The sequence below is a fragment of the Pan paniscus genome, chromosome 7 (assembly GCF_029289425.2).
Source record: "Pan paniscus chromosome 7, NHGRI_mPanPan1-v2.0_pri, whole genome shotgun sequence".
In the NCBI taxonomy this organism is placed as follows: domain Eukaryota; kingdom Metazoa; phylum Chordata; class Mammalia; order Primates; family Hominidae; genus Pan; species Pan paniscus.
In genome coordinates, this window is record NC_073256.2 from 155,600,481 (window position 1) to 155,624,134 (window position 23,654).

The 23,654-nt window shown below is 42.8% G+C and overlaps 1 protein-coding gene across 4 annotated transcripts in view; it reads right to left on the reverse strand.

Moving 5' to 3' along the window:
• Positions 1-23,654, reverse strand: part of FAM135B (family with sequence similarity 135 member B) — a 376,201-nt gene that overhangs the window by 101,937 nt on the left and 250,610 nt on the right. For all 4 annotated transcript variants that reach the window (XM_034966641.3, XM_034966642.3, XM_008960143.5 and 1 more), the window contains exon 7: positions 16,482-16,608. In XM_034966641.3, coding sequence (XP_034822532.1) covers positions 16,482-16,608 — 127 coding nt within the window. The remainder of the gene's footprint in view (positions 1-16,481; positions 16,609-23,654) is intronic.

Here is a 23,654-nt window from a genome sequence, read left to right on the forward strand (position 1 = left end):
GCCAAAGAGTAGGGGTTGTCCAGGAGGTGTGTGCAGCATGTGCAAAGGCCCTGTGGTTGCACAGAGCCTGGCTAACTCAGGGCTTTTTGTGTGTGTTTGTTTTGTTTTTGAGATGGAGGCTCACTCTGTCAGTAGTGGAGGCTGGAGTGCAGTAGTGTGATGTCAGCTCACTGCAACCACCACCTCCTGGGTTCAAGCTATTCTCCCGCCTCAGCCTCTCAAGTAGCTGGGATTACAGGCATGCGCCACCATGCCCAGCTAATTTTTATATTTTTATTAGAGGTGGGGTTTCACCATGTTGGCCAGGCTAGTCTCAAACTCCTAACCTCAAGTGATCTGCCCACCTCAGCCTCCCAAAGTGCTGGGATTACAGGCGTGTGCCACCACACCGAGCTAATTTTTATATTTTTAGTAGAGACGAGGTTTCACCATGTTGGCCAGGCTGGTCTCAAACTCCTGACCTCAAATGATCTGCCTGCTTCGGCCTCCCAAAATGCTGGGATTGCAGGCGTGAGCCACCACACCCAGCCCTAACTCAGGGCTTTCTATACAGAGCCTGGCCTCTCCAGAGCATGCTCCATGACAAACTGTCCTGCCTTCAGCAGGAAAGATATGTTCTTTTCCATGTGGCCCCAGCTCCCAAGTTCACAACTGATCAGATCAGGGCAGGCATGTGACCCAAGGGCAGCTAATCCCTAGGATGTCCAGTGACCTTTGTCATGGCTGTTGCTAAAACCTCTGCTCAAATATGGATGCTCATCTTTGCCCTAGTCAAACCAATTATCCTCTTTAAAAGTGTTTTCTGGGAAATAATAACAAAGTCAGCTATTTGGGAGTGGTGGAGTGAAATAATTAAATACAAAGTGAATCTGCAAATCAAGGGCAGCCCACGCAGTTGACAATGGCACATTAGTAGGGACATTCATGAATAGGATCCTATCCAGCCCTGCTGGGACCTGCCTTGGATCCAGAATTTTTTACTCCAATTAGCAAAACTCCAGGCATACAACTGCTCCTACGTTTGGCATGCTATGAGAGTCCTGTTACTTGTTTTCTTAAATTTATTATTGATAGCTTTATTGGGGTATAACTGACATACAAAAACTGCACAAGCTTAATGTATACAGTTTGGTGAGTCTGGGCATATGCACATGTTCATGACACCATCACCCCAATCAAGGAAACAGTCACATCCATCACATCTAGATGTTTCCTTGTGCTTTCTGGTGTGTTTTAATTTTGTCTCTCTTTTTTTTTTTTTTTGGTGGTGGTGGTGGTAGTTGTTTTTTGGTAAGACCACTTAATATGAGGTCTGCTCTCTCAACAAATTTTTAAGTGTACAATACAGTATTGTTAGCTCTAGGCATTATGTTGTACAACAGATTTCTAGAACTCATTCATCTTGCATAATTGCAAGGTGAACTGCAATGAAAAAATAACTGCATATTGTCATATGTCTCTGCAGTACATCTTTAATCCTGCTATCAAGGCAACCTAATAGAATATGCAGAAGGTTGTACATTATAGCTTCTACTGCCTTCTTCATACACACAGAAAAGCATCCGTTTCTGAGCCATGCATGTGACTGCATTCTGACCCTGTCTTGGGCACTTTATGTGTGCATTGTCTCTAGCTCAAAGAGGTTAAATGATGAAATCAAGGACTAGCGTGACTAGGACTAAATTTGGACCTATGTGTTTGACTCCCAAGTCTATCCCTTTTGGACCATTCCAAGAGACCTCAGTTGGAGGTAGACTTCAGAATCATCGGGTAATATTTTTTTTTACTGCTATCCAAACTTCACTCTCGCTGGGCTGAATCGGAATCTTTAGGTGTAGGGCTGAGGTTTGCATAATTTAAGAGACTCCCCAGAAGGTTGTGATGTGCACTCCTGGTTAATAACTATTGCATCACCCCCAGCTGCAGGAGCGGGTGTTTTCTGCCTATTCCCTGACACCATATTCAAGGTTGTTTACCACTACTGAGCTGCTAAGAAGTGCAAATTTGTTGCACTTCTGATGTTTATTCCTATGTCAAAGAATACAAGGAGATCTTTGAGGGTGTGGAGCTTGAGAGACATATGTTGGTGGGGAGCGGACCTGTGTTTGACAAGGTAGGTTTCACAGGCTGAGCTGAATGACAGACTCCCCTGAGCCGGCTTACTGGGAGTGTATGTCATATACCCTACAACTTCTGGTTGCTCTTCGGAATTGACTTTTCTTCCTCTTAAACCTCAAGCAGTATCATCAGGCCAGCATGGGACTTAGGAAAAGGAGGAAGACAGGAAGAGGACAGCAAGGCTTGCAAGCGCTGCCTGCAATGCAGCGCAAGGCCCTGATGCCCCCCTGGTTCCCAGGATTCTCTCCAGCCATCCAGCTGCAGCATCTGTTCTTCCTGGGCCAGCTACAATTTCAGACTGAGGACAGAGAAGCAGGGGTATCCAGTAAATAGGTATGAAGTAACCTGTTAGTCTGCTGATTGGGTTCCAAACAGAGCACAGCTGCTTTTGCGTTGACTGCTTTATCCCTCCTGCGAAGCGCCCGTGTTTCCCTATATGAACACTCACACGTGTGTGTGTGTGTGCATGTGTACACCACACTCACATGGAAATCGGCAATGCTGTCAGCACAATGCTGTTTGGTCAGTTTCTGGCTGTCTTCATTACTAAGAGCAGTCATTTAAGGAGTTTTATGAGGTTTACACCATTGCATCTTCCCTCCATGCATTGCCCCTGCTGTGTCCTACTCTTTGGCACCTTCTTCATGGGGCCTGCCAGAACCTGAGTCTGAAGGACTCATCTCCAAGTGTGTCTGGGCGTGGCATTGGACACCTTCTATGATCTGACCCATCTCCCATTAAAGCTCACAAAGCATACACAGTCTCAAGACTATAATACAGATGTTAATGATGTCTTGCACATCAGACTCCCAGTCTTCAATAAATATGGTCCTTTCATCTAGGGCGCCTTTCCCCAGAGACCCATAGTTATAGTCAGAGTAGGTTAGACAGTGCTGAAGTAACAAACGACCCTAAACTCTCAGTGTGTAACAACACAAAAGCTGAGTTATCACTGTGGAAAAGGCAGCCTTTGTGGGCAGTTTTACAAAAAGCAGGGAGTCAGTGTTTCAGCCCTTCCATTTTGTGATGCTGCCACCTTTAACACACACCTTCTGTATTAGTCTGTTCTCATGCTGCTAATAAAGAACTGCCCAAGACTGGGTAATTGAGAAAGGAAAGAGGTTTAATTGACTCCCAGTTTCACATGGCTGGGGAGGCCTCAAGAAACTTACAATCATGGCAAATGGCACCTCTTCTCAGGGCGACAGGAGAGAGAATGAGTGCTGAGAGAATGGGGAAGACCTTATAAAACCATCAGCCCTCGTGAGCACTCACTAACTATCACAAGAACAGCATGGAGGAAGCCACCCTCATGGTTCAATTATCTCCACCTGGACCTGCCCTTGACACTTTGGGATTATTACAATTCAAAGTGAGATTCGGGTGCGGACACACAGCCAAACCATATAACCTTCCAAAGGCACCACAGAAGGAGGTGGAGAGTAGCACATAAAATATTTTTCAGGGATGAGATATGCATCCACTGGCTAGAGTCCAGACACATGACCCCAAACTAACTACAAGAAAGGCTCAGAAATGGGTCTTCAATTGTGCATGTAAAGATGAAATGGGAATACAGCCAATCTCTGCCACCATGGTCATTCTGATCAGCCACAATCTATTTCACTCTTCTTTCCACATCTAGAGTAACCACATTCAAGGGGAGCAGCCCTAGGCTCATGAAGTCCCAGCTCCATACTGAAACTGCAGAATCCCTGAGTGATGGGTGCTGGGTTGGCATTAGGTCTGGAGGTGACTCTTTTACGTCCAACAACCTAAGACCTGGACATATAAATTCACTACCCTTCAGAATGTACAATACTAGAAAAATAAGAGGATAACTGACAAAATCACTCCCATTAGGAGGAATAGAGAAAAGCCTCACTCATAGAAGCCATGGGTCTACAGTAGTTCTCAAATGCTGCTGGGAAGGCAAATTGAAAGCCCTCTACTGCAGCTGGGAATGGACTCATGGTTAGACACAAATTCTGCTGCTGGTTGGAATTCCTTGTTCCATGCCCCTGGACTCACGTAAGCTGTGCCCGCTGAGTCTCCTTCTAGGATACTGTTCACCATTATTCTTATTCTTCTTGGAATGTTCTGAGGTAGACAGTGGGAACATGGCACTTTGGGGACTATATGTTTTTTAAAGCCTACCTCTTGCCCTATAGCACCAGAGGCCAAAGGGTTGATAACAGTCTTAAAGAGTCAAATATTCTTGGAGTCCAAGTTGGTAGTTTCTTTGACAATATAATTTTGTTTAAAAAACTGATTAGGCTGTCAATCTATCTGTTTCTGGTCTCCTAGTAAACACATTCAAAGTTTTAAAATCTGCTTTGTTGCTTGGCTCTTCATGTGCAGGTTACATGAAGTTACTTTTTCAAGAATTTCTAATTTATTATTTTATTTTTATTTTGTTTTATATTTGTTTAGTATTTATTTATTTTGAGATGGAGTCTCGCTCTGTCACCCAGGCTGGAGTGTAGTGGTGCAATCTCAGCTCACTGCAACGGGGGTTCAAGCAATTCTCCTGCCTCAGCCTCCCAGTGCTGCTGGGACTACAGGTTCATGCCACCACACCCAGCTAACTTTAATATTTTTAGTAGATACAGGGTTTTGTCTTGTTGGCCAGGCTGGTCTCAACCTCCTGAACTCAAGCAATTTGCCTACCTCAACCTCCCAAAGTGCTGGGATTACAGGTGTGAGCCACTGCTCCTGTCCTCAAGACTTTTTAAAATAGCTAATTTGTAAACTCCATGAGAGTAGGGACCAGGCAGACTTGTTCACCACCAACACACTCATCCTCACACCTGAGGGGTTTAACATAACCATTGTCCACATCACATCAGTGCAAAATAAATGGCTTAGACTCAGCTTCACTAACTGCAAAAAAGAGCAAACACTAATATAACTTTTTATTAAGGAGATACCTATTTCTCTGATGACTCCGTGCTAGGTACAGAATGTGACAGATATGGCTTCCAACTTACCAGGAATATGAAAGGAGGTGAGCAGGTGAAAAGTGACTCAAAGTGGACAAAAGACAAGTGTTGGACACAGTCAGATCTGGAGTCACATCCAACCCTGCCAGGAGCTGTCTGATCCTGGCCAATTTGCTTAAGTTATTAGAGCTCTAGTTTCTTCAACTATATAATGTGAGTATATTCAGGAAGGTGTGAGGAGGCATATTAAAAATATCCAGCAGAGAGCCAAACATAAATAAATGCTCACTACATTTACCTAACATACTTATGTTACAAGATCCATGGGTTTGTAATGTCACCATCAACGGCATCCCTGGGTGGAAGAATGGGGAAAGGAGAAAAAAGAGGGTGGGGAGAAAGGGATTCCCCAAAGGGGAAATACCTTACCCTTCCTGAGTCCCAGACAAATCTTATAGGTTAAGAAGATTTCATCCTCCCATTAAGAAAAGAAGAAGAAACAAAGGATCTGAATGGTTAAACGGCTCACTCAAGCTCTCACAGTTAATCCACGGGAAAACCCAAGATTAGCCCTACCAGGTTTCCTTACTCCAAGGCCACTATTCTTGCTCTATGCCCTGCTGCTCTGTCACCTTGTACTCACTCAGTATGTATCTACTTCATGTCTGTCATGCACCATGAGCCATGCTGGGCACCAAGGACATAGTGGGGGGAGCCCTGGACTGTCTGGGAAGGAATTCCAGTGCCTCATTGTCACCATGTGACATCTCCATCATGCCCAGAAATACTGGTGTGGAGCATGGCTTCAGAAGGCAGACAATGTGGAACAAGGCAATTTTCAGTAATAAACTAGGGTGGTGTATAATTTAGCAATACTGTAGACCTTTGCATTAAAGAACCATTTTTATTGATTTATATGATTCATGAAAATGAACTGTGGAAATATGTTGGATTCATATGCAGATTGATGTAATGCACCATTTACTCAAAGCCCTCCTTAGTGTGTGTACGGTATGGCAACTTGTATTTATCTTGCAGGATTTTATTAAATCAAGCAATCATTTAAAAGATAAATTTTAAAATTTTGTAATTTTAATGGGGGCAAATGCAAAAGTACTTAACATCTTAATTCTTAAAATAGAAGTTATGAAGTACAGTTTTTTAACTATAAAACTTTTTTCTTTAAATAACTTGTGTTTTTATGTTTTCTTGGTAACTTATTTTTTATTTCATTTTTTAAAAGTCTAGTAAAAACTTTTAATTTGAAATCTATCCTCTTAACAAAATTGTAAGTGTTCAATACAGTATTTTTAAGATAGGCACAATGTTGTACAGCAGATATCTAGAATTTATCCATCCCATATAACTAAAATTTTATACCCATTGAACAGCAACCTCCCACTTTCCCCTTCACCACTGTCAACCACTATTATACTATCTTTTTCTATGAGCTTGACTATATTAGATACCTCATATGAGTGGAATCCTGTAGTATTTGTTGTTCTGTGACTAGTTGATGTCACTGAGCATAGTCCTAAAATTCATATGGAATTACAAATGATCTCAAATAGCCAAAGCAAACTTGAGAAAGAAGTACAAAGCTGCAGGCATCACACTTCCTGATTTCAAAATATATTGCAGAGCTATAGTAATTAAAACAGTATGGTAACAGCATAAAAGCAGATATATAGACCAACTGAATCAAATTGCAAGCCCATCCAAACTCACCAAATTGTAGACGCTAAATATGTATAGGTTTTATGCCACTCATACCTCAATAAAGTGGTTTTAACATAATAATAGAAAACTAAGAAATGAACCAACTCATATACAACTGATCTTGGATAAGGTGTTAAGAGCACACAATGGGAAAATGGCTGCCTCCGCAACAAATGATGATGGGAAAACTGGATATCCACACATAAAAGAATGACATTGTACCAATATCTTACACCATATACAACAATCAACTCAAATGGATTAAACACTTAAACGTCAGACCCAAAACTGTAAAACTCCTAGAAGAAAACATAAGGGGAATGCTTCATGACATTAATCTTGGCAATGATTTCTTGGATATGACACCAAATGAACAGCAAGGAAAGCAAAAATAGACGAGCAGGGCTACACAAAACTAAAAAGTATCTGCACTGCAAAGGAAACAATCAACAGAGTGAAAATGCAACCTGCAGAATGGAAGAAAAATATTTGCAAACCACATATCTAATAAGGGGTTAATATCCAAAATACATAAGCAACTCCTACAATTCAACAACAACAACAAATAAATAAATAAATAAATAAATAAATAAATAAATAAACTTGATTTTTAAAATTGGCAAAGGACTTGAATAGTCATTTATCCAAAGAAGACATACAAATGGCAAATGGGCATATGAAATGATACTCAGCATCACTGATTATTAAGGAAATGCAAATAAAAAACAAAATGAGATATCACTTCACACCTCATTGTCATCATGTGACATCTCTCATCATGCCTAGAAATACTGGTAAGGAGCAAGGCATCAGAAGGCTGATGGCATGGAACAAGGCAATTTTCATTAATAAAAAGGATGGTGTATAAGTAAGCAATACTGCTGACTTTTGCATTAAAAGACTCAAATGAATTAAACTTGTCAACACTTATCTTGTAAAAAAAAGATGTGTTGACAACAGTATAAAAGATAAGTATTGAAAAGAACATGGAGAAATTTGAATCATTGTACAACATTGATAGAAACATAGAATAGTGCAGCCACTATGAAAAACAATATGGCGGCTTCTCAAAATGCTAAAAATATAATTATTATGTGATCCAGAAATCCCATTTCTGAATATATATCCAAAATATTTGAAATCAGAATCTCCAAGAGAAATCTGCACTCCCTTGATCATTGCAGCATCATTCACAATAGCTAAGATATGGAAACAACCTATATGTCTATCAATGAATGAATGGATGAAGAAAAACATATCTGTATATACACACACACTGGAATATTATTCTGTTTTAATAAAGAATGAAATCCTGCCACATGTAACCACAGGGATGAACTTGAAAAACATTTTTTTCTGGTAACTTTGGTCCTTCTCTAGGTAGTTAACCTTAAAGCATATTATTTAAAAATGTCAAACAGTGGCGCCTCTTGCATTCAGCTACTTCATCAGTATACAGATGTCCTTGTGGCACACTCTGTGTATAGGCAGACATGCTGCTGCAATGAGTGTTAGTAAAGCCTGGGGCCAGAGAGGACTCAGTTCTAGGTTCACATCTTCAAGCCTTGGGGAAGTCCTCCAGGCTCACTGGGCTCAGTTTTTCTATGTCTATAATCAGGAGACGATAATGAGGGATAATAATAATTGCTCTCAGAGCTGAATTATGACTTTTGTGGGCCCCAGGCACCTTTGCCTTCATAGGCCTCCTTCATCCATAAAACAAGTATTTAAAATTATATTTTTGCACCTGTTTGTATAAAGGTGACTATAATTCAGACTGGACCATATTCCTTATTTTTTTCTGATTTTAAAAGAAATCAAAACTTTCCTTTGGTCCTTAAAAAGTACTGTAGACCCTAGCCACTGTGCCTACTATGTCTGATGGCTACATCTACAGTGGCCACTCATCGTAGATATAAGAAGATGTAAGTCTCTATCTCCTCACCTCACTTATTGACTCAGCACTAACTGACACCCACAATGTGTCAGAAACTAATGGGCACCAAGGGCTCTAGAAATGAAGATGCTACACCAGGCTGGGATGAAGACTTGTCATTTCCATTGCTGCATCACAAACCCCTTGCACAGTGCCTGAGACAGAGTTAATGCTTGATTAGTGTTTGATTAGTGAATAAACCAATGGCAGTATCTCTGCTCAAAGAGATGTCCTGTCTAGAGACAACATAATGACATGTTTAATGATAATTATGCATGTCTGTGTCTTACGTATGTGACTCTACATCCTCATGAAAAGAATATGAGGGTGTTCACAATAACAAGCAAGGGCATATTCAAAGCAAGGGCAAAGTGCAAAGAATCCAATAGAAATGGGTATAAGAGAATAAGAAGAAGAGCCTACTTAGAAGAAATAAGATTTCTGCCTGAGAGGCAGCTCTGTGCCTCAGTTTCCCCCTCCCCACCCTGCCCTGCCAGACACACACCTCCCATCAGAGGAGAAGGGGCTGTCATGGCACAAGGCTTGGCATGGTAGGAGCCTTATAAAGCTAAGCACATCCTCTTGTCCAGTGTGAGCATTACCCACTCTGAGGAAGATATTGTTCTACGATTCTCTGCAATTCAACTTAAAGACAGCTTCAGAGTGGCAACCTTGTACGTTTTCTCAATGACATGCATTCCTCTGTCTGGGAAACCATCTTCTAAGTAAAACAAAGGAAGGAGGATTTCACTTTGTTGGCCAGCACACTCATCTCAGAGAAAGGTGCTCCCCACCGCAAGGCCAAACCTATGATCTCCACGGGTGAGGCAAGGAACTGGGAAGCTCAATGTGCAGGCTGGAAACAGGTCTGTTGGGAAAGTCAAATGCCTGACACTCTATCTGTAACTTCTTTTGTTCTTCTGCGTTCAGATGTTCTCAGATTCCAAGGCATCCAACACTCATTTACTCAACAAAGGCTTCGTGGCCATATGTCACGTGCCAGGCATACATAGGTAAATAAAACAGAAACGCACCCTGCTCTGGTGGAGCTTAGAGTCTAGAGTCCCACTTCTGGATATATATCCAAAATATTTGAAATCAGGATTTCCAAGAGAAATTGGCACTCCCACGTTCATTGGCACATTATCCACAAAAGCCAATATGGAAACCACTTAAATGTCCATCAATGAATAAATGGATAAAGAACACACACACACACACACACACATCCCCACATACACACTAGAATATTATCACGTCCTTCCAAAGAAGGACAAAAGGTATCACAACCTTCTTTGGTTTAACATTCACGTCATGGTTAATGATGGGGATGAGGAGATGGCATCAGGCTCACTGATTTAAAACTCCAGCTTGGTCCCTGCTCAGCTGTGTGGCAGCAGTGACATACTTAAACTCTCCCAGTCTCAATGTCTTCATTTGTAAAAGGAAATATGAAAGGGCCATTCTGTGAATTGAAGAAGTCCATGCACATAAGTGGCTTACCAGCATATTTGATGTAAAGTAGATGTTCAAAAATGTGATTCGAAATGATCAATAACATGCTTTTCACACTATGGTGAAATGTGTAATTTTTAATTATTCCTTTGTTTCATGTACAACGTGGTGAATGGATCACAGGATCCATTAAGGGTTGGCACTGAGTTTTATTCATTGTCTTAGTCCCTGCAGCTCACAGATCCTAGCACACAGTAGGAGTTAAATAAATGGCTGATAGATAAATAAATGAGCACATGTACTAAAGCCCCTGCCCAAGGAAATGGAGATCTGAAGACAAAGAAATCTCCGTAAAGTCCGTGTCTTCCCACCAGGCTGCCATTCCTCCGTCGGATGACGGAACAGCCCTCCTTATGTCAGTGAGAAGAAAAGCGGTGTGCAGCCTTCCTCGGGGAAGAACAGGGTGCACCTCACTCTGAGTAACGGGATCCTTGATTTTTTTTTTTTTTTTTTTTTTTTTTTTTTTTTTTTTTTGTTGGAGACAGAGTTTCACTCTGTCGCCCAGGCTGGAGTGCAGTGGTACAATCTCAGCTCACTGCAACCTCTGCCTCCAGGGTTCAAGTGATCCTTCTGCCTCAGCCTCCTGAGTAGCTGGGATTACAGATGCCCGCCAACATATCCAGCTAATTTTTGTATTTTTAGTAGAGACGGGGTTTCTCCATGTTGGCCAGGCTGTTCTTGAACTCCTGACCTTTGGTGATCTGCCCGCCTCGGCCTCCCAAAGTGCTGGGACTACAGGCGTGAGCCACAGTGCCCAGCCTGAATCCTTGATCTTTAATGACAGTCTGTCGGAGCCTGAGTATTCATCAGCTGTGATGGCTATTTATGTCTCAACCTTGCCAGTTCACAAAACCCAGGTATTTGGTCCAACATTACAGATGTTTCTGTGAAGGCATCTTTTACAGGAAATTAATATTTAAATCATTAGACTTTGAGTAAAGCAGATAACCCTCAGTCGTATGGGTGGGCCCTGTTCAGTCAGTTGAAGACCTTTCAGTAGAAAAAGACTGACTTTCCCCAAAGAAAAAGAAATTCTGCCAGCAGACTGCATTCAACTTGGATGGCAACTCTTCCCTGGGTCTCCAGCCTGCCAGCCTACCCTGTAGACTTTAGACTTGCCAGCCTCCACAAGTGCATGTCCCAATTTCTTAAAATCTAAAATATACACACACATACACATTCACACACACACACATATACAACTTATTGGTTCTGTTACTTGGGAGAAACTAATACATCGAGCATGTGCCAGCTGCCCCCAACTGGACCAGGCAGTGTCAGGGATATCACAGCAAAAGCAGCACACAAAAGGCTAAAGGAGGCCTCTGGGATGATCATATCCAATTATCTCTCTATACCTTGAGAAACTGAGACCCAGAAAGGGTAGGTGCCTGGCCCAAGGTCACACAGCAGGTTGGCACTGAGGAAAACCACGTGGCAGACTCTTCACTCAATGTCTCACCACAAGGCTGCATTGAAGCTCTTGGAGTAACATTTGATTTAATTATGTGGATAAATGACAGAAAAAAATAATATCAGCAGGAGGTTTTTACTGGGCATGTTTGCGTCAGGCTGTATGCTCAAGGCCTTTATAAGCTTATTTCATTTAATCCTCTCAGCAACCCTGTGAGCCAGGCATTAGTATATCCTTTGACTGATAAGCCAAGAGTCAAAGAGGGTAAATAATTCCCCTAGTGTGAAGCTGCTGGTTTCAGATGCAGAGGGAACATAAGCGCTTGCTCCACCAACTCTAAATGCGGAATGTCTAGATGTCAAAGGTGCTGCAGGAAAGAAAAGAGGCCACGAGGGGAGAGGGGCCAGGGCTAATGAGAAAAAGACATGGCCTGTCTCAGCAACCCTTACCTCCCTGTGATTTTTTACGCCAATCAGCTCGTTTTGCTATGAAACTCCAGTTTTGCAAATGTCTCTGCAAGGAAAGGCTTATTTTGAAGGGAACACCTGTTCTCTAATCCTTCCAGCTGATGCTACAATCTGTGCGGATTCCAATGTTATTTGTTAATGCGCTGGGCTTCTCAGGGATTTGGATACAAAGCTCCCAGGGGAGGTGGAGGGAGTGGATTTTATTCTTTGCTTGGCAGCACTTGTCTGGTGGGAAGGCACAGGGTGGGTGCACAGCACTGAATCTGCATAATTGGATGGGACCCAAATGGAAAATGCACAGGAAAAGAATCAAGTCCTGAAAATAACCCATTGAGCTAAACTCCGTGAGCAAGTTCAAAGCTAAGCACTCACAAATAAACCATTTTATCTGAGTCTGGTCAAAGACAGGGATGTCTGCTTTGACACACATCCCCAAAAATAGCCAAGAAGAGAAATAAAAAGAAAATGCTATACTGTATCATGGGCCTAAGTCTATTTCTGTGATGTTTTTATACATATTAACTTCTGAAATCCTCCCTAGAAGGTAGATGTGATCCCATTTCACAGTTAAGAAAACTAAGTTTCCCAGTCCCACCAACAGTGTAAAAGTGTTCCTATTTCTCCACATCCTCTCCAGCACCTGTTGTTTCCTGACTTTTTAATGATCACCATTCTAACTGGTGTGAGATGGTATTTCATTGTGGTTTTGATTTGCATTTCTCTGATGGCCAGTGATGATGAGCATTGTTTCATGTGTCTATTGGCTGCATAAATGTCTTCTTTTGAGAAGTGTCTGTTCATATCCTTCACCCACTTGTTGATGGGATTGTTTTTTTTCTTGTAAATTTGTTTGAGTTCTTTGTAGATTCTGGATTTTAGCCCTTTGTCAGATGAGCAGATTGCAAAATTTTTCTCCCATTCTGTAGGTTGCCTGTTCACTCTGATGGTAGTTTCTTTTGCTGTGCAGAAGCTCTTTAGTTTAACTAGTTCAACATTTGTGGAAGACAGTGTGGCAATTCCTCAAGGATCTAGAACTAGAAATACCATTTGACCCAGCCATCCCATTACTGGGTACATACCCAAAGGATTATAAATCATGCTGCTATAAAGACACATGCACATGTATGTTCACTGTGGCACTATTCACAACAGCAAAGACTTGGAACCAACCCAAATGTCCATCAATGATAGACTGGATTAAGAAAATGTGGAACATATATACCATGAAATACTATGCAGCCATAAAAAAGGATGAGTTCCTGTCCTTTGTAGGGACATGGATGAAGCTGGAAACCATCATTCTTAGCAAACTATTGCAAGGACAAAAAACCAAACACCGCATGTTCTCACTCATAGGTAGGAATTGAACAATGAGAACACTTGGACACAGGAAGGGGAACATCACACACCGGGGCCTGTCATGGGGTGGGGGAGGGGTGAGGGATAGCATTAAGAGATATACCTAATGTAAATGACGAATTAATGGGTGTAGCACACCAACATGGCACATGTATACCTATGTAACAAATGTGCACATTGTGCACATGTACCCTAGAACTTAAAGTATAAAAAGAAAAGAAAAGAAAACTAAGTTTCCTCAAGAGTGAATGAGTTCCCCCAAGCCACATAGCATTTATCATAGGAGGCATTTGTAACCAGAGTCTGCTTTCTACCACATTGTAACAGTCTCAGAGATAGAAATTTGGCTGGGCCATGCTCAGATATGTCATCTGTAACAGAGTCTGGTGGACTGAAATGGTCTATCATGTGTGCCATTCCATCCCACTCCATACCAGGTCTAACGTTCTCAGCTGGGCACACACACATCAGCAGAGATGCCCCTCACTCCACAGCTGCCTCCCATTTGGTTACTGGCTCCTGCCGTGTGAAGCAATGAATAGTCTGTGTGGCCTCCGTGTCTTGCTGCTCAGCTTCCTACATGAATATGATTCACACATTTGTATCATTCATTCCCCACACTTTTATTGAGCACTGAGTATGGCAGGCATGGTGCTGGCCCAAGGGATGGGGAGCTGAATGAGTTGGTTTCTATTCCCAGCCACTCAGAGCCCAGTGGAGGAAGGACAGAAATGCCTAGAGAATTGAAAAGAAAGTATTTCTTTTTAAGAAATCAGAGAGTACTTTCATATTAGTGGTGGCACCTGACAAAGTCTTGGAGGGTGTACAGGGAGTTGCACATCAGAGTCCCTCAGGACAGAAACCTTCTCATAATCATCTTCACAACCTCCTGTGGCAGCCTCAGCAAAGGCCCTTGGCTTGGGAGATGAGTGTTAAAATGTTTTGAATTGATCTGTGACCACTGACATTCCCTAACGCCCCAGGCCACATTCCCTGGAAAACAGAGTTTGAGTGGAAGATTTTCAGGCAGTAGGTTCTGATGTTCTGAGGGCCAGCACCGGCTCTGAGACTCTTCAGTCTCTACACGGGGTCTACTGAAACTCTAGGTGCCAGCCCATGTAGGGGCTGAAAGAAGGAAGACTGGACAGAGGGAGAAGCTGAACTGTGATGTAGCCACAGCAAAGGCTTCAGCCGACCACAGGGAGCTTTGCCTCAGTGATAGTCCTGTAGCAAAGGACCCACAGCAGGGACAGTCCAATGACATGCTACAGGGCTCACTGCTTTCCACTCGCTTTCTTACTCATTCAGTTCCTATCTGCTGGGCCCTGCGTCAGTGCTAAGGACGTCAGGTTCTGAGAAGCTCAGTGGTTGACTGAAGTTCTGCATCTACAAGTCACTGGAGTCTACCCTGGAACTGGTCTTATTTGGTTCTAAAATCTGCTCCTTCCATGGCACAGAACCCCATTCTGGCTTCAGGTCCCCTCAGCAGGTTCTTGACAACTCTTTTCTTTGCTTCTCAGGACCATAAAATCATGTGACACAGCAGCTTGGACAAGATGAAGACATGAGTTGGGCAGCTTTTGCCACCAGACCTCCTGGCTGGGTCTCAGAGCTAGCAAAGATGACATCACAGGAGAGCCAGCTGAGTGCATTACCTAATATTCTGAACAGTCTGTGCACAGAGCCTGACTGTATAGGAGGATAGAGCACCTCTTTTGGGGGGCTGACTGGGCATGGACAGTTTATCACACTTATAATGTGGGCTACTCAGAAATTAGTAGTGATAGTTACTATTAATGTGACAGTTACTTTTACGTGTCAACTTACTTGGGCCACAAGGTGCCCAGATGTTTGGTTGAACATTATTCTAGGTAAGCCTCTGAGGGTATGTCTGGATGAACTGGTCAATTGAATAAAGCAGATAGCCCTCTCCAACATGAATAGGCCTTATCCAATCCATTGAGGGCCTGAATAGGACAAAAAGACTGAGTGAGAGAAAACTGTCTCTCTTATTTATTGTCTTTGATCTGGGACATCAGTTTTCTCCTGCCTTTGGACTTAGCCTTGCAAGGGGCCTTATAACACTAGCTTTCCTGGTTCTGAGGCCTTTAGCCTTGGACTGCAATGATACCATCTGCACTCTTGGGTCTCCAGCTTGCTGACTGAAGATTTGGGGGCTTCTCAGCCTTCAAAATCATGTGAGTCAATTACTTATGATAAATCTCTTTGTGTGTGTGTGTGTGTGTGTGTGTGTGTGTGTGTGTGTGTGTGTGTGTGTGTGTGTGTGTTCTATTGGCTGTATTGGTCCTGTTTCTCTGGAGAACCCTGAATAATACAGGCTGTTTATTTACGAGTAGGCCACTAATAAAAACATAGCACATACTGGCTTGGGAGAAATATGAGCAGAATCATACCCTGTGTGGTTAAAGCCCTGCACATCACAGAAGAGTAGGGGATGTTTCCAAGGATAAAAGAACAAGGGGAAGGACAGGATATGCATATTTAGTCAGCAGCTAGTGAGTATTGGATACCGGGCTAGGAACTTTACATTTATTACAACATTTGGGTACATATAACACTCCATGAGATTATTAGCTACTGGGGAGCCCACTCTACAGGTGGGAAAACTGATGTTCAGAGAGTGCACAAATGAAAGTGGGAGCCAGGTTTTGAAACCAGACATGGCTTTCAATGTTATCACGTAGTCTGAGTGGCCCCCTCACAGGACAGCCTCCTGACCTACAGAGAACCATATTCTTCCAAGAGACCACATATAAGAAGTATCATATGAAGACCATATTCCCTGTATCTATCCCAGGGCTTGGCCTTAGAAATATGTCTGATAGAGCTTGTAGTGATAAAAACAAGGGGTGGAAAGATAGTGAAAGGAAGGGTCAAATTAGCAAAAATCTCTGAAGGGGATGTTTCAAAGAAGCATGAATCTCATAGAACATACACTTTGTAAAGTAAAGTTTGAAAGTTTTGAAGCAACTGCCCCACACAGGCCTTACCTCTGAGGAAGTCGGCTTGCAGTACCCAGCTCCAAAGACCAAGTTTTCCAGAGAAATGATAGACTGTTCTTGTCCGGTGTCTGGGCCACCTTTACCAAGCCAGGAGCCTCTTCCTGGACGAGTAAAACTAAACAAAAGATAATTGAAAGGGTGAAAAAGGAGGTAAAGAAAGCGATGGTGCCATTAACTCAGCCCCTTTGAGGAGTGTCCCTGTGAAGCATTTGGGATAAGTCATTTAGGAGTAGTTCACGCCCTAGGGAGTGTTTGCATGTGACATTTGTGGATATTTTGATGATAAAGAGGGTACAACTGGCACGTAAGCTTGAAAGTCAATGATGATACACATCCTACAATGTGTGCATGTAAATGCCCACCCTAAATGCCAACAACATACCTGTAAGAAACACTGAAGCAGAGCTCCAAGCTTATATCACTAGAGGGGAAGGTGGCATGGGCTCCGAAAGTTTCAGGGGCAACTCTGACCAGACAAGGTCTGAGTCCTGTCTCTGCTCCTTCCACCAACTCCTCCCTCCCTGGACCTCTTTTCTTCTGTGGAAAAGCATAAAACATCTTCCTCCATGATCTGCATGAGAGTCTAATATGATGTCAAAGACTGTCCTAAGCCAGAAAGCACTCGCTGTGTCAACGCTAATTGGGAAGACCATAACCTGCTCAGCTCACAAATGTGCAGTTCCTGCCCAGCTCTGCAATCCAAAGATTAATGGACATATTGTGATGGCAATGATCAATTTCAGGATCAAAGGAGATTAGGAAAAGATGTGTGATTCTTCAAATTTATCATATTTGAGTTTATGACCATCTTCCTCTGTCTTTACCTGTTTGATTTTCATCAATTGATATACCAGTAATGTTTACTTATACTCATATTCTTTTTTAGATCTCTTCTGTTTAATTTCTTTTCTAATGGATGTTTTGTCATATTGTGGATACTATATTCTAGGCATGTTTTAGTCCCTCAGTAAAATTTAAAGTCTCTGATGGCAAAGAGGGTCTTGACAATAAATAGCCCCAGGTGACATCATCTTCATCATCTTCACTATGGGTGCTCAGGAAACATTTGTGGAAGGGCTTAATCCAAGAGACCCAGGTTCCTGCTTAAAATATTGACAGGAAAATAAATTTAGCATTATATTTAGGTTTAATTCATTTATTCAAATGTTTATTAGGCCCATACCATATGCCACGCAGTGGGTTAGGTGCTATGATGATAAGATGATTGAGGCACAGCCTTCACCTTAAAGACATTTGTCTAAAGAGCAAAGGAAACCAATAGATGTAATACAATGAAGGAAAACTCAGGCCAGTGTGTGCAGGAGGGCAATTTATGATGCAAACGAGGTGAAAATAATGTGTCCAGAGATGATCCTCAGAGTATGGTCAAGCAGTGAGGGGGCAATAAATCCAGCCTCTCAGGGTTCAACTCCCTAAAGGCTGTGTGACCTGAGGCAAGTTTTTAATCTCCCTAACTCTGTTTCTCCCTGTCAGAAGGTTTGATACCAGCACCCTAGCCATTTGGTGGTTGTTGGGGTCCCATGGGATAAGCCAGAGGCAGCTTCCAGTACAGTGTCTGGCAAGCAGCAAGGCTTCCATCAATGCTAGGAGCTATCTGTTGCTAATACCACACATATAATAAAATAGAATCATTGTTCTGATTTGTTTTGAATTGCAAGTTGAAGCAACTCTCTAATTTAGCTATAAGATGGATAGAAGGAACATTCCAGAAGAAAAGTATAAAGTGTCTATGTGAATACTCCTGGCACATTCACTGGACAGACTGCAAATTAATAACTAAAATAATTTGTTATTTACTTAAGGGTGGTCTTAATTAGCTTTTCTGGTGGATCTGAATCCCTCAAGTGAAATCCAATCATATCCATTTGGGTGTTAAAAATTGGATCCTTTGCTTCAGCTTGTTTTAGTGAAGGCTAAGGGGTTTTGGAGGTTAAATGTTAATTTCACACCTGTTTCACGATAATTGTATTTAACTGATGCTATGAAAAACTGCTTTTCTGGAAAAGCTAGTGCTTGCCCTATTTGACAGGTATTTCCCACAAACTTAAAGGGTTCCCTTTGTTTCCAGCTGCTGTGATCCAACTGATAGAAGTTCTTCCTGCAAAATCCAGAGGACAGAAGACAATTCTATTTTTACCCCCAACCCTTAAGAAGTCTAGCCCTTACTGTGAATTTCTGTCTGTGTTTCACTCCAGCAAGGTTGCTGCGGACAAACTTGCAAAAGACTCTTTCTGTCGGAAGGTTAAACATTTTACTAAGATTTCTAAGATTCCCAAATTCTCATTAGAATAGTATCAGGGACCCCATTATAAAATGGGAGTGAAGCCTGCTAATATGGTTTCACTGTGTCCCCACCCAAATCTCATCTTGAATTGTAGTTTTTGTAATACCTACATGTTGTGGGAGGGACCCAGTGAGAGGTAATTGAATCATGGGGGTGGTTACCTCCATGCTGTTCTCCTGCTAGTGAGTGAGTTCTCATGAGATCTGATGGTTTTATAAGGGGTTTTCCCCCATTTGCTCAGCACTTCTCCTTGCTGCCCCCATGTGAAGAAGGACATGTTTGCCTCCCCTTCCACCATGATTGTAAGTTTCCTGAGGCCACCTCTGCCCCGCAGAACTGTGAATCAATTAAACCTCTTTTCTTTATTAATTACCCAATCTTGGGTATTTCTTCACAGCAGCATAAGAATGGACTAATACAGTAAACTGGTAACACAGAGAGTGGGGTGCTGCTATAAGGACACCCAAAAATGTGGGAGTGACTTTAGAACTGAGTAACAGGCAGAGGTTGGAACAGTTTGAAGGGCTCAGAGGAAGATAGGAAAATGTGAGAAAGTTTGGAATTTCCTAGAAACTTGGAGGGCTCAGAAGACAGGAAGATGTGGTAAACTTTGGAACTTCCTAGAGACGTGTCGAATGGTTTTAACCAAATTGCTGACAGTGATATGGGCAATGAAGTCCAGGCTGAGGTGTCTCAGATGGAGATGAGGAACTTCTTGGGAACTGGAACAAAGATGATTCTTGCTATGCTTTAGCAAAGACAACATTTTGCCCCTTCCCTAGAGATCTGTGGAATTTTGAACTTGAGAGAGATGATTTAGGGTATCTGGTGGAAGAAATTTCTAAGCAGCAAAGCTTTCAAGAGGGAGCAGAGCACAAAAGTTTGGAAAATTTGCAGCCTGATGATGCAATAGAAAAGAAAAACCCATTTTCTGGAAAGAAACTCAAGCCTGCTGCAGAAATTTGCATAAGTAATGAGGGACCCAATGTTAATCACCAAGGAAATGGGGAAAATGTCTCCAGGGCATGTCAGAGACCTTCATGGAAGCCCCTCCCATCACAGGCCCAGAGGCCCAGGAAGAAAGAATGGTTTTGAGGGCCTGGGACCAGGGCCCTCTTGCTGTGCACAGCCTAGGGACTTAGTGCCCTGTGTTCCAGCTGCTCCAGTTATGGCTAAAAGGGGCCAAGGTATAGCTCAGCCCATGGCTTCAGAGGGTGCAAGCCTCAAGCCTTGGCAGCCTCCACTTGATGTTGAGCCTGCAGGTGCACAGAAGTCAAGAATTGAGGTTTGGGAATCTCCACCTAGATTTCAGAGGCTATATGGAAACTCCTAGATGTCCAGGCAGAAGTTTGCTGCAGGAGCAGACCCCTCATGGAGAATCTCGGCTAGGGCAGTGCAGAAGGGAAATATAGGGTCAGAACCCCCACACAGAGTCCCCACTGGGACACTGCCTAATGGAGCTATGAGAAGAGGGCCACCATCCCCCAGACTCCAGAATGGTAGATCCACCAATAGCTTGCACCATGCACCTGGAAAAGCCACACTCAACATCAGCCCATGAAAGCAGCCAGTAGAGGGGACTGCACCCTCCAAAGTCAAGGGGCACAGCTACCCAAGGCCATGGGAGCCCACCTCTTGCATCAGCATGACCTGGATGTGAGACATGGAGTCAAAGGGGATTATTTCAGAGCTTTAAGATTTAATTACTGCCTTATTAGATTTTGGACTTGCATGGGGCCTGTAGCCCCTTTGTTTTGGCCAACTTCTCCCATTTGGAACAGCTGTATTTACCCAATGCCTGTACCCCCAATGTATCTAGGAAATAACTAACTTGCTTTTTATTTTGCAGGCTCATAGGCAGAAGGGACTTGCCTTGTCTCAGATGAAACTTTGGACTTGGACTTTTGGGTTAATGCTGGAATGAATTAAGACTTTGGGGGACTGTTGGAAAGGCATGATTGTGTTTTGAAACGCAAGGACATGAGATTTGGGAAGGATTGGGGTGGAATGATATGGTTTGGCTATGTCTCTACCCAAAGCTCATCTTGAATTGTAGTTCTCATAATCCTCACATGTGGTGGGAGGGATCTGGTGGGAGGTAACTCAATCATGAGGGCAGTTACCTCCATGCTGTTCTTGTGATAGTGAGTGAGTGCTCACAAGATCTGATGGTTTTATAAGGGCCTTTTATCCTTTTGCTCAGCACTTCTCTTTGATGCTGCCATGTGAAGAAGGACGTGTTTACTTCCACTTCCACCATGACTGTATGTTTCCTGAGGCCTCCCCAGCCCTGTGGAACTGTGAGTCAGTTAAACCTCTTTCCTTTATACATTACCCACTGTCAGTTATTTCTTCATAGCAGAGTGAGAACAGACTAATACACCTGCTCTCTGCCCTTTCGGTTGGCATAAACACTTTGCATCACCAAACCGGCCTCCAATCTGATGTAACTTCCAGTCTAACCAACTCAAAGCTGCTGGAGTCTTTACAAAACATAGATCTTACCAGGTAACTCTACTGCTCAAAACCTTCAGTGCCTCCTTTTTATACAATAAACAAATTCTCAATTCCTTAATGTGTCATTAATTACTGTATTAAACTATAACTCCAATTTACCATCCCAAATTCACTTTTCACTGTCACAGTCTCTTATCCTCTGGATGTAGCACAAAGGCTGTTTCTTCTAGAAAGATTTCTCTCATGTCCCTGAAGTAGAATTGCTTCTTTCCCATGCTAACAATTACATACCATGCACTACATGCTTATTATGTGCTAGACATGAGGCCTAGGTGAGGGCTTGGAATATGGGAGGTGCTAAATAAAAATCGACTGAATGAATGGCCAAAGGTTTTACATGTGCTGTCTCATTTAATCATTCTAAAAGCTTTCTGGTATGTACCGAAACTGAAACTCACATGCTCAAGCTAACGGAGTTAACAAGCAGGGGGCTCAGATTTGCAACATGGGTTTATCTAATCCTAAAAACCATCCCTTTAATTCCTACCCTACACTGGGTTCCCACATCCCTTGCTTAACAGGTATTGCTCAGAATTACAGTTTGGTCTATATGTGTTTCTGCCACACTCTGAGACTTTAATGATGCCAGACTTGATTTATCTCAGAGCTTCCAGACATGGCCTCTCTAGAAGTGGCTAAAGCTTAGTGACACCCACCTTGAAGCAAGCATGTTTTCACCACATGCAGCACTATATACCTCACCCCATTGCACCTCCTCATCATCCCTGTCGGGTTAGTATCACATCTCATTTTTAAAAAATTTCGGCTGGGTGCAGTGGCTCACACCTATAATCCTAGTACTTTGGGAGGCTGAGGTGGGTGGATTGCTTGACCTCAGGAATTTGAGACCAGTATGAGCAACTTGGTGAAACCCTGTCTCTACAAAAAATACAAAAATTAGCCAAGCATGACGGCTCCTGCCTGTAGTCCCAGCTACTTGGGTAGCTGAGGCAGGAGGATCACTTGAGCCCAGTTGGCAGAGGTTGCAGTGAGCTGAATTTGCATCACTGCACTCTAGCCTGGGTGACAGACAGAGTGAGATGCTGTCTCAAAAAAAAATAAAACAATAAAAGTAAAATAAAATAAATGAAAATTCCTTTGACTCATTCATTGACTTATATGTTGAAACAGATGCTAGAAAAGTTAGGTGACTTATCCAAGGATCCCCAAAAAGTAAGTGGTAGGGCTAGATGATAAGATGGTCTTGACTCCAGCCGATGAAAGAACAATTTGATCCTAGGGCCCCAGAATCCGCTGCAGGAAGCTCTGCCTTTCCTACCCCAGGCTGTCTGTCACCTTCTCTTGCCTCATCTTCAGCAGTGACAGCCTGCTAATCCCAGGACCTGACCTCACTAGCCTCACCTCGCAGAGGGCAGACAGATCATGCCCTTAACTCTGTGTTGAAGCTGTGATTTGCCAAGCCTTGGAGTGCATTAGCAGCTAGGGAATATCCTGTGGGAATATTCTTCACAGGATGATAGCACTCTCTGTTGCTTTCTTGATTCTATGTCTCCTGTCACTTCCCAAGGTCAGGTCTGCTGTCCTTTGTTTCTATAACTGTGAATCTTGTAACATTTTCTACCAAACTCTACCACAACAGCATTTACCATATTATAATTTCATATATGCGAATGGGCCCACTTCACTGGACTGTGAACTCACTGAGGGAAAGATCTATTCCAAAGTATTTTTATATTCCGTAGTAGAATGTACTGCATATTCACTTACACTTTCCCTAGAGCACAGCAGGCCCCCAGTAAATACCCATTGAATAAAAGAATAATGGAGCCAGGAAAGGAACCAGCAGATGGGCGTGGTCACTGGATCACACCTCCAGGGGCAGCAGCTCCTGGTCACGTGGCATGGGTCAGATTGGGTAACTAATTTCCTACTCTCTGACCCCAGCAGAGAACAGGGGCTTCAGGACAAGAACAGCAAACGTAGTGAAAATTCTAGTCTCCTGTACATGCACTTAAACTGTCAGCACTGAGAAGCCATTCAGAAAAGGGAAATCAGGAAAGATCCCTTTTGGAAACACCATGCTGCAACATTCTATGCATAAACATTGCACACATGGAACTTTTGCCCATGTGCATGTGTAATGTTTTGAAATTATTTCATGCACCTATCTGGTCATGCTGGGAGTAGATATGAAGACAGGTGAGCATGGTACAATATGCTAGATGCTGTCAGTTCTGTCCCTCTACTTGGGGCATTCATAGAACCTCAGTGCTTCACATGATCTGGAACATGTTCTGGGAAAATTCACTGAAGGGAAGAACCAAACCATATGAACGGGCTGGGTGTGGTGGCTCACGCCTGTAATCCCAGCACTTTGA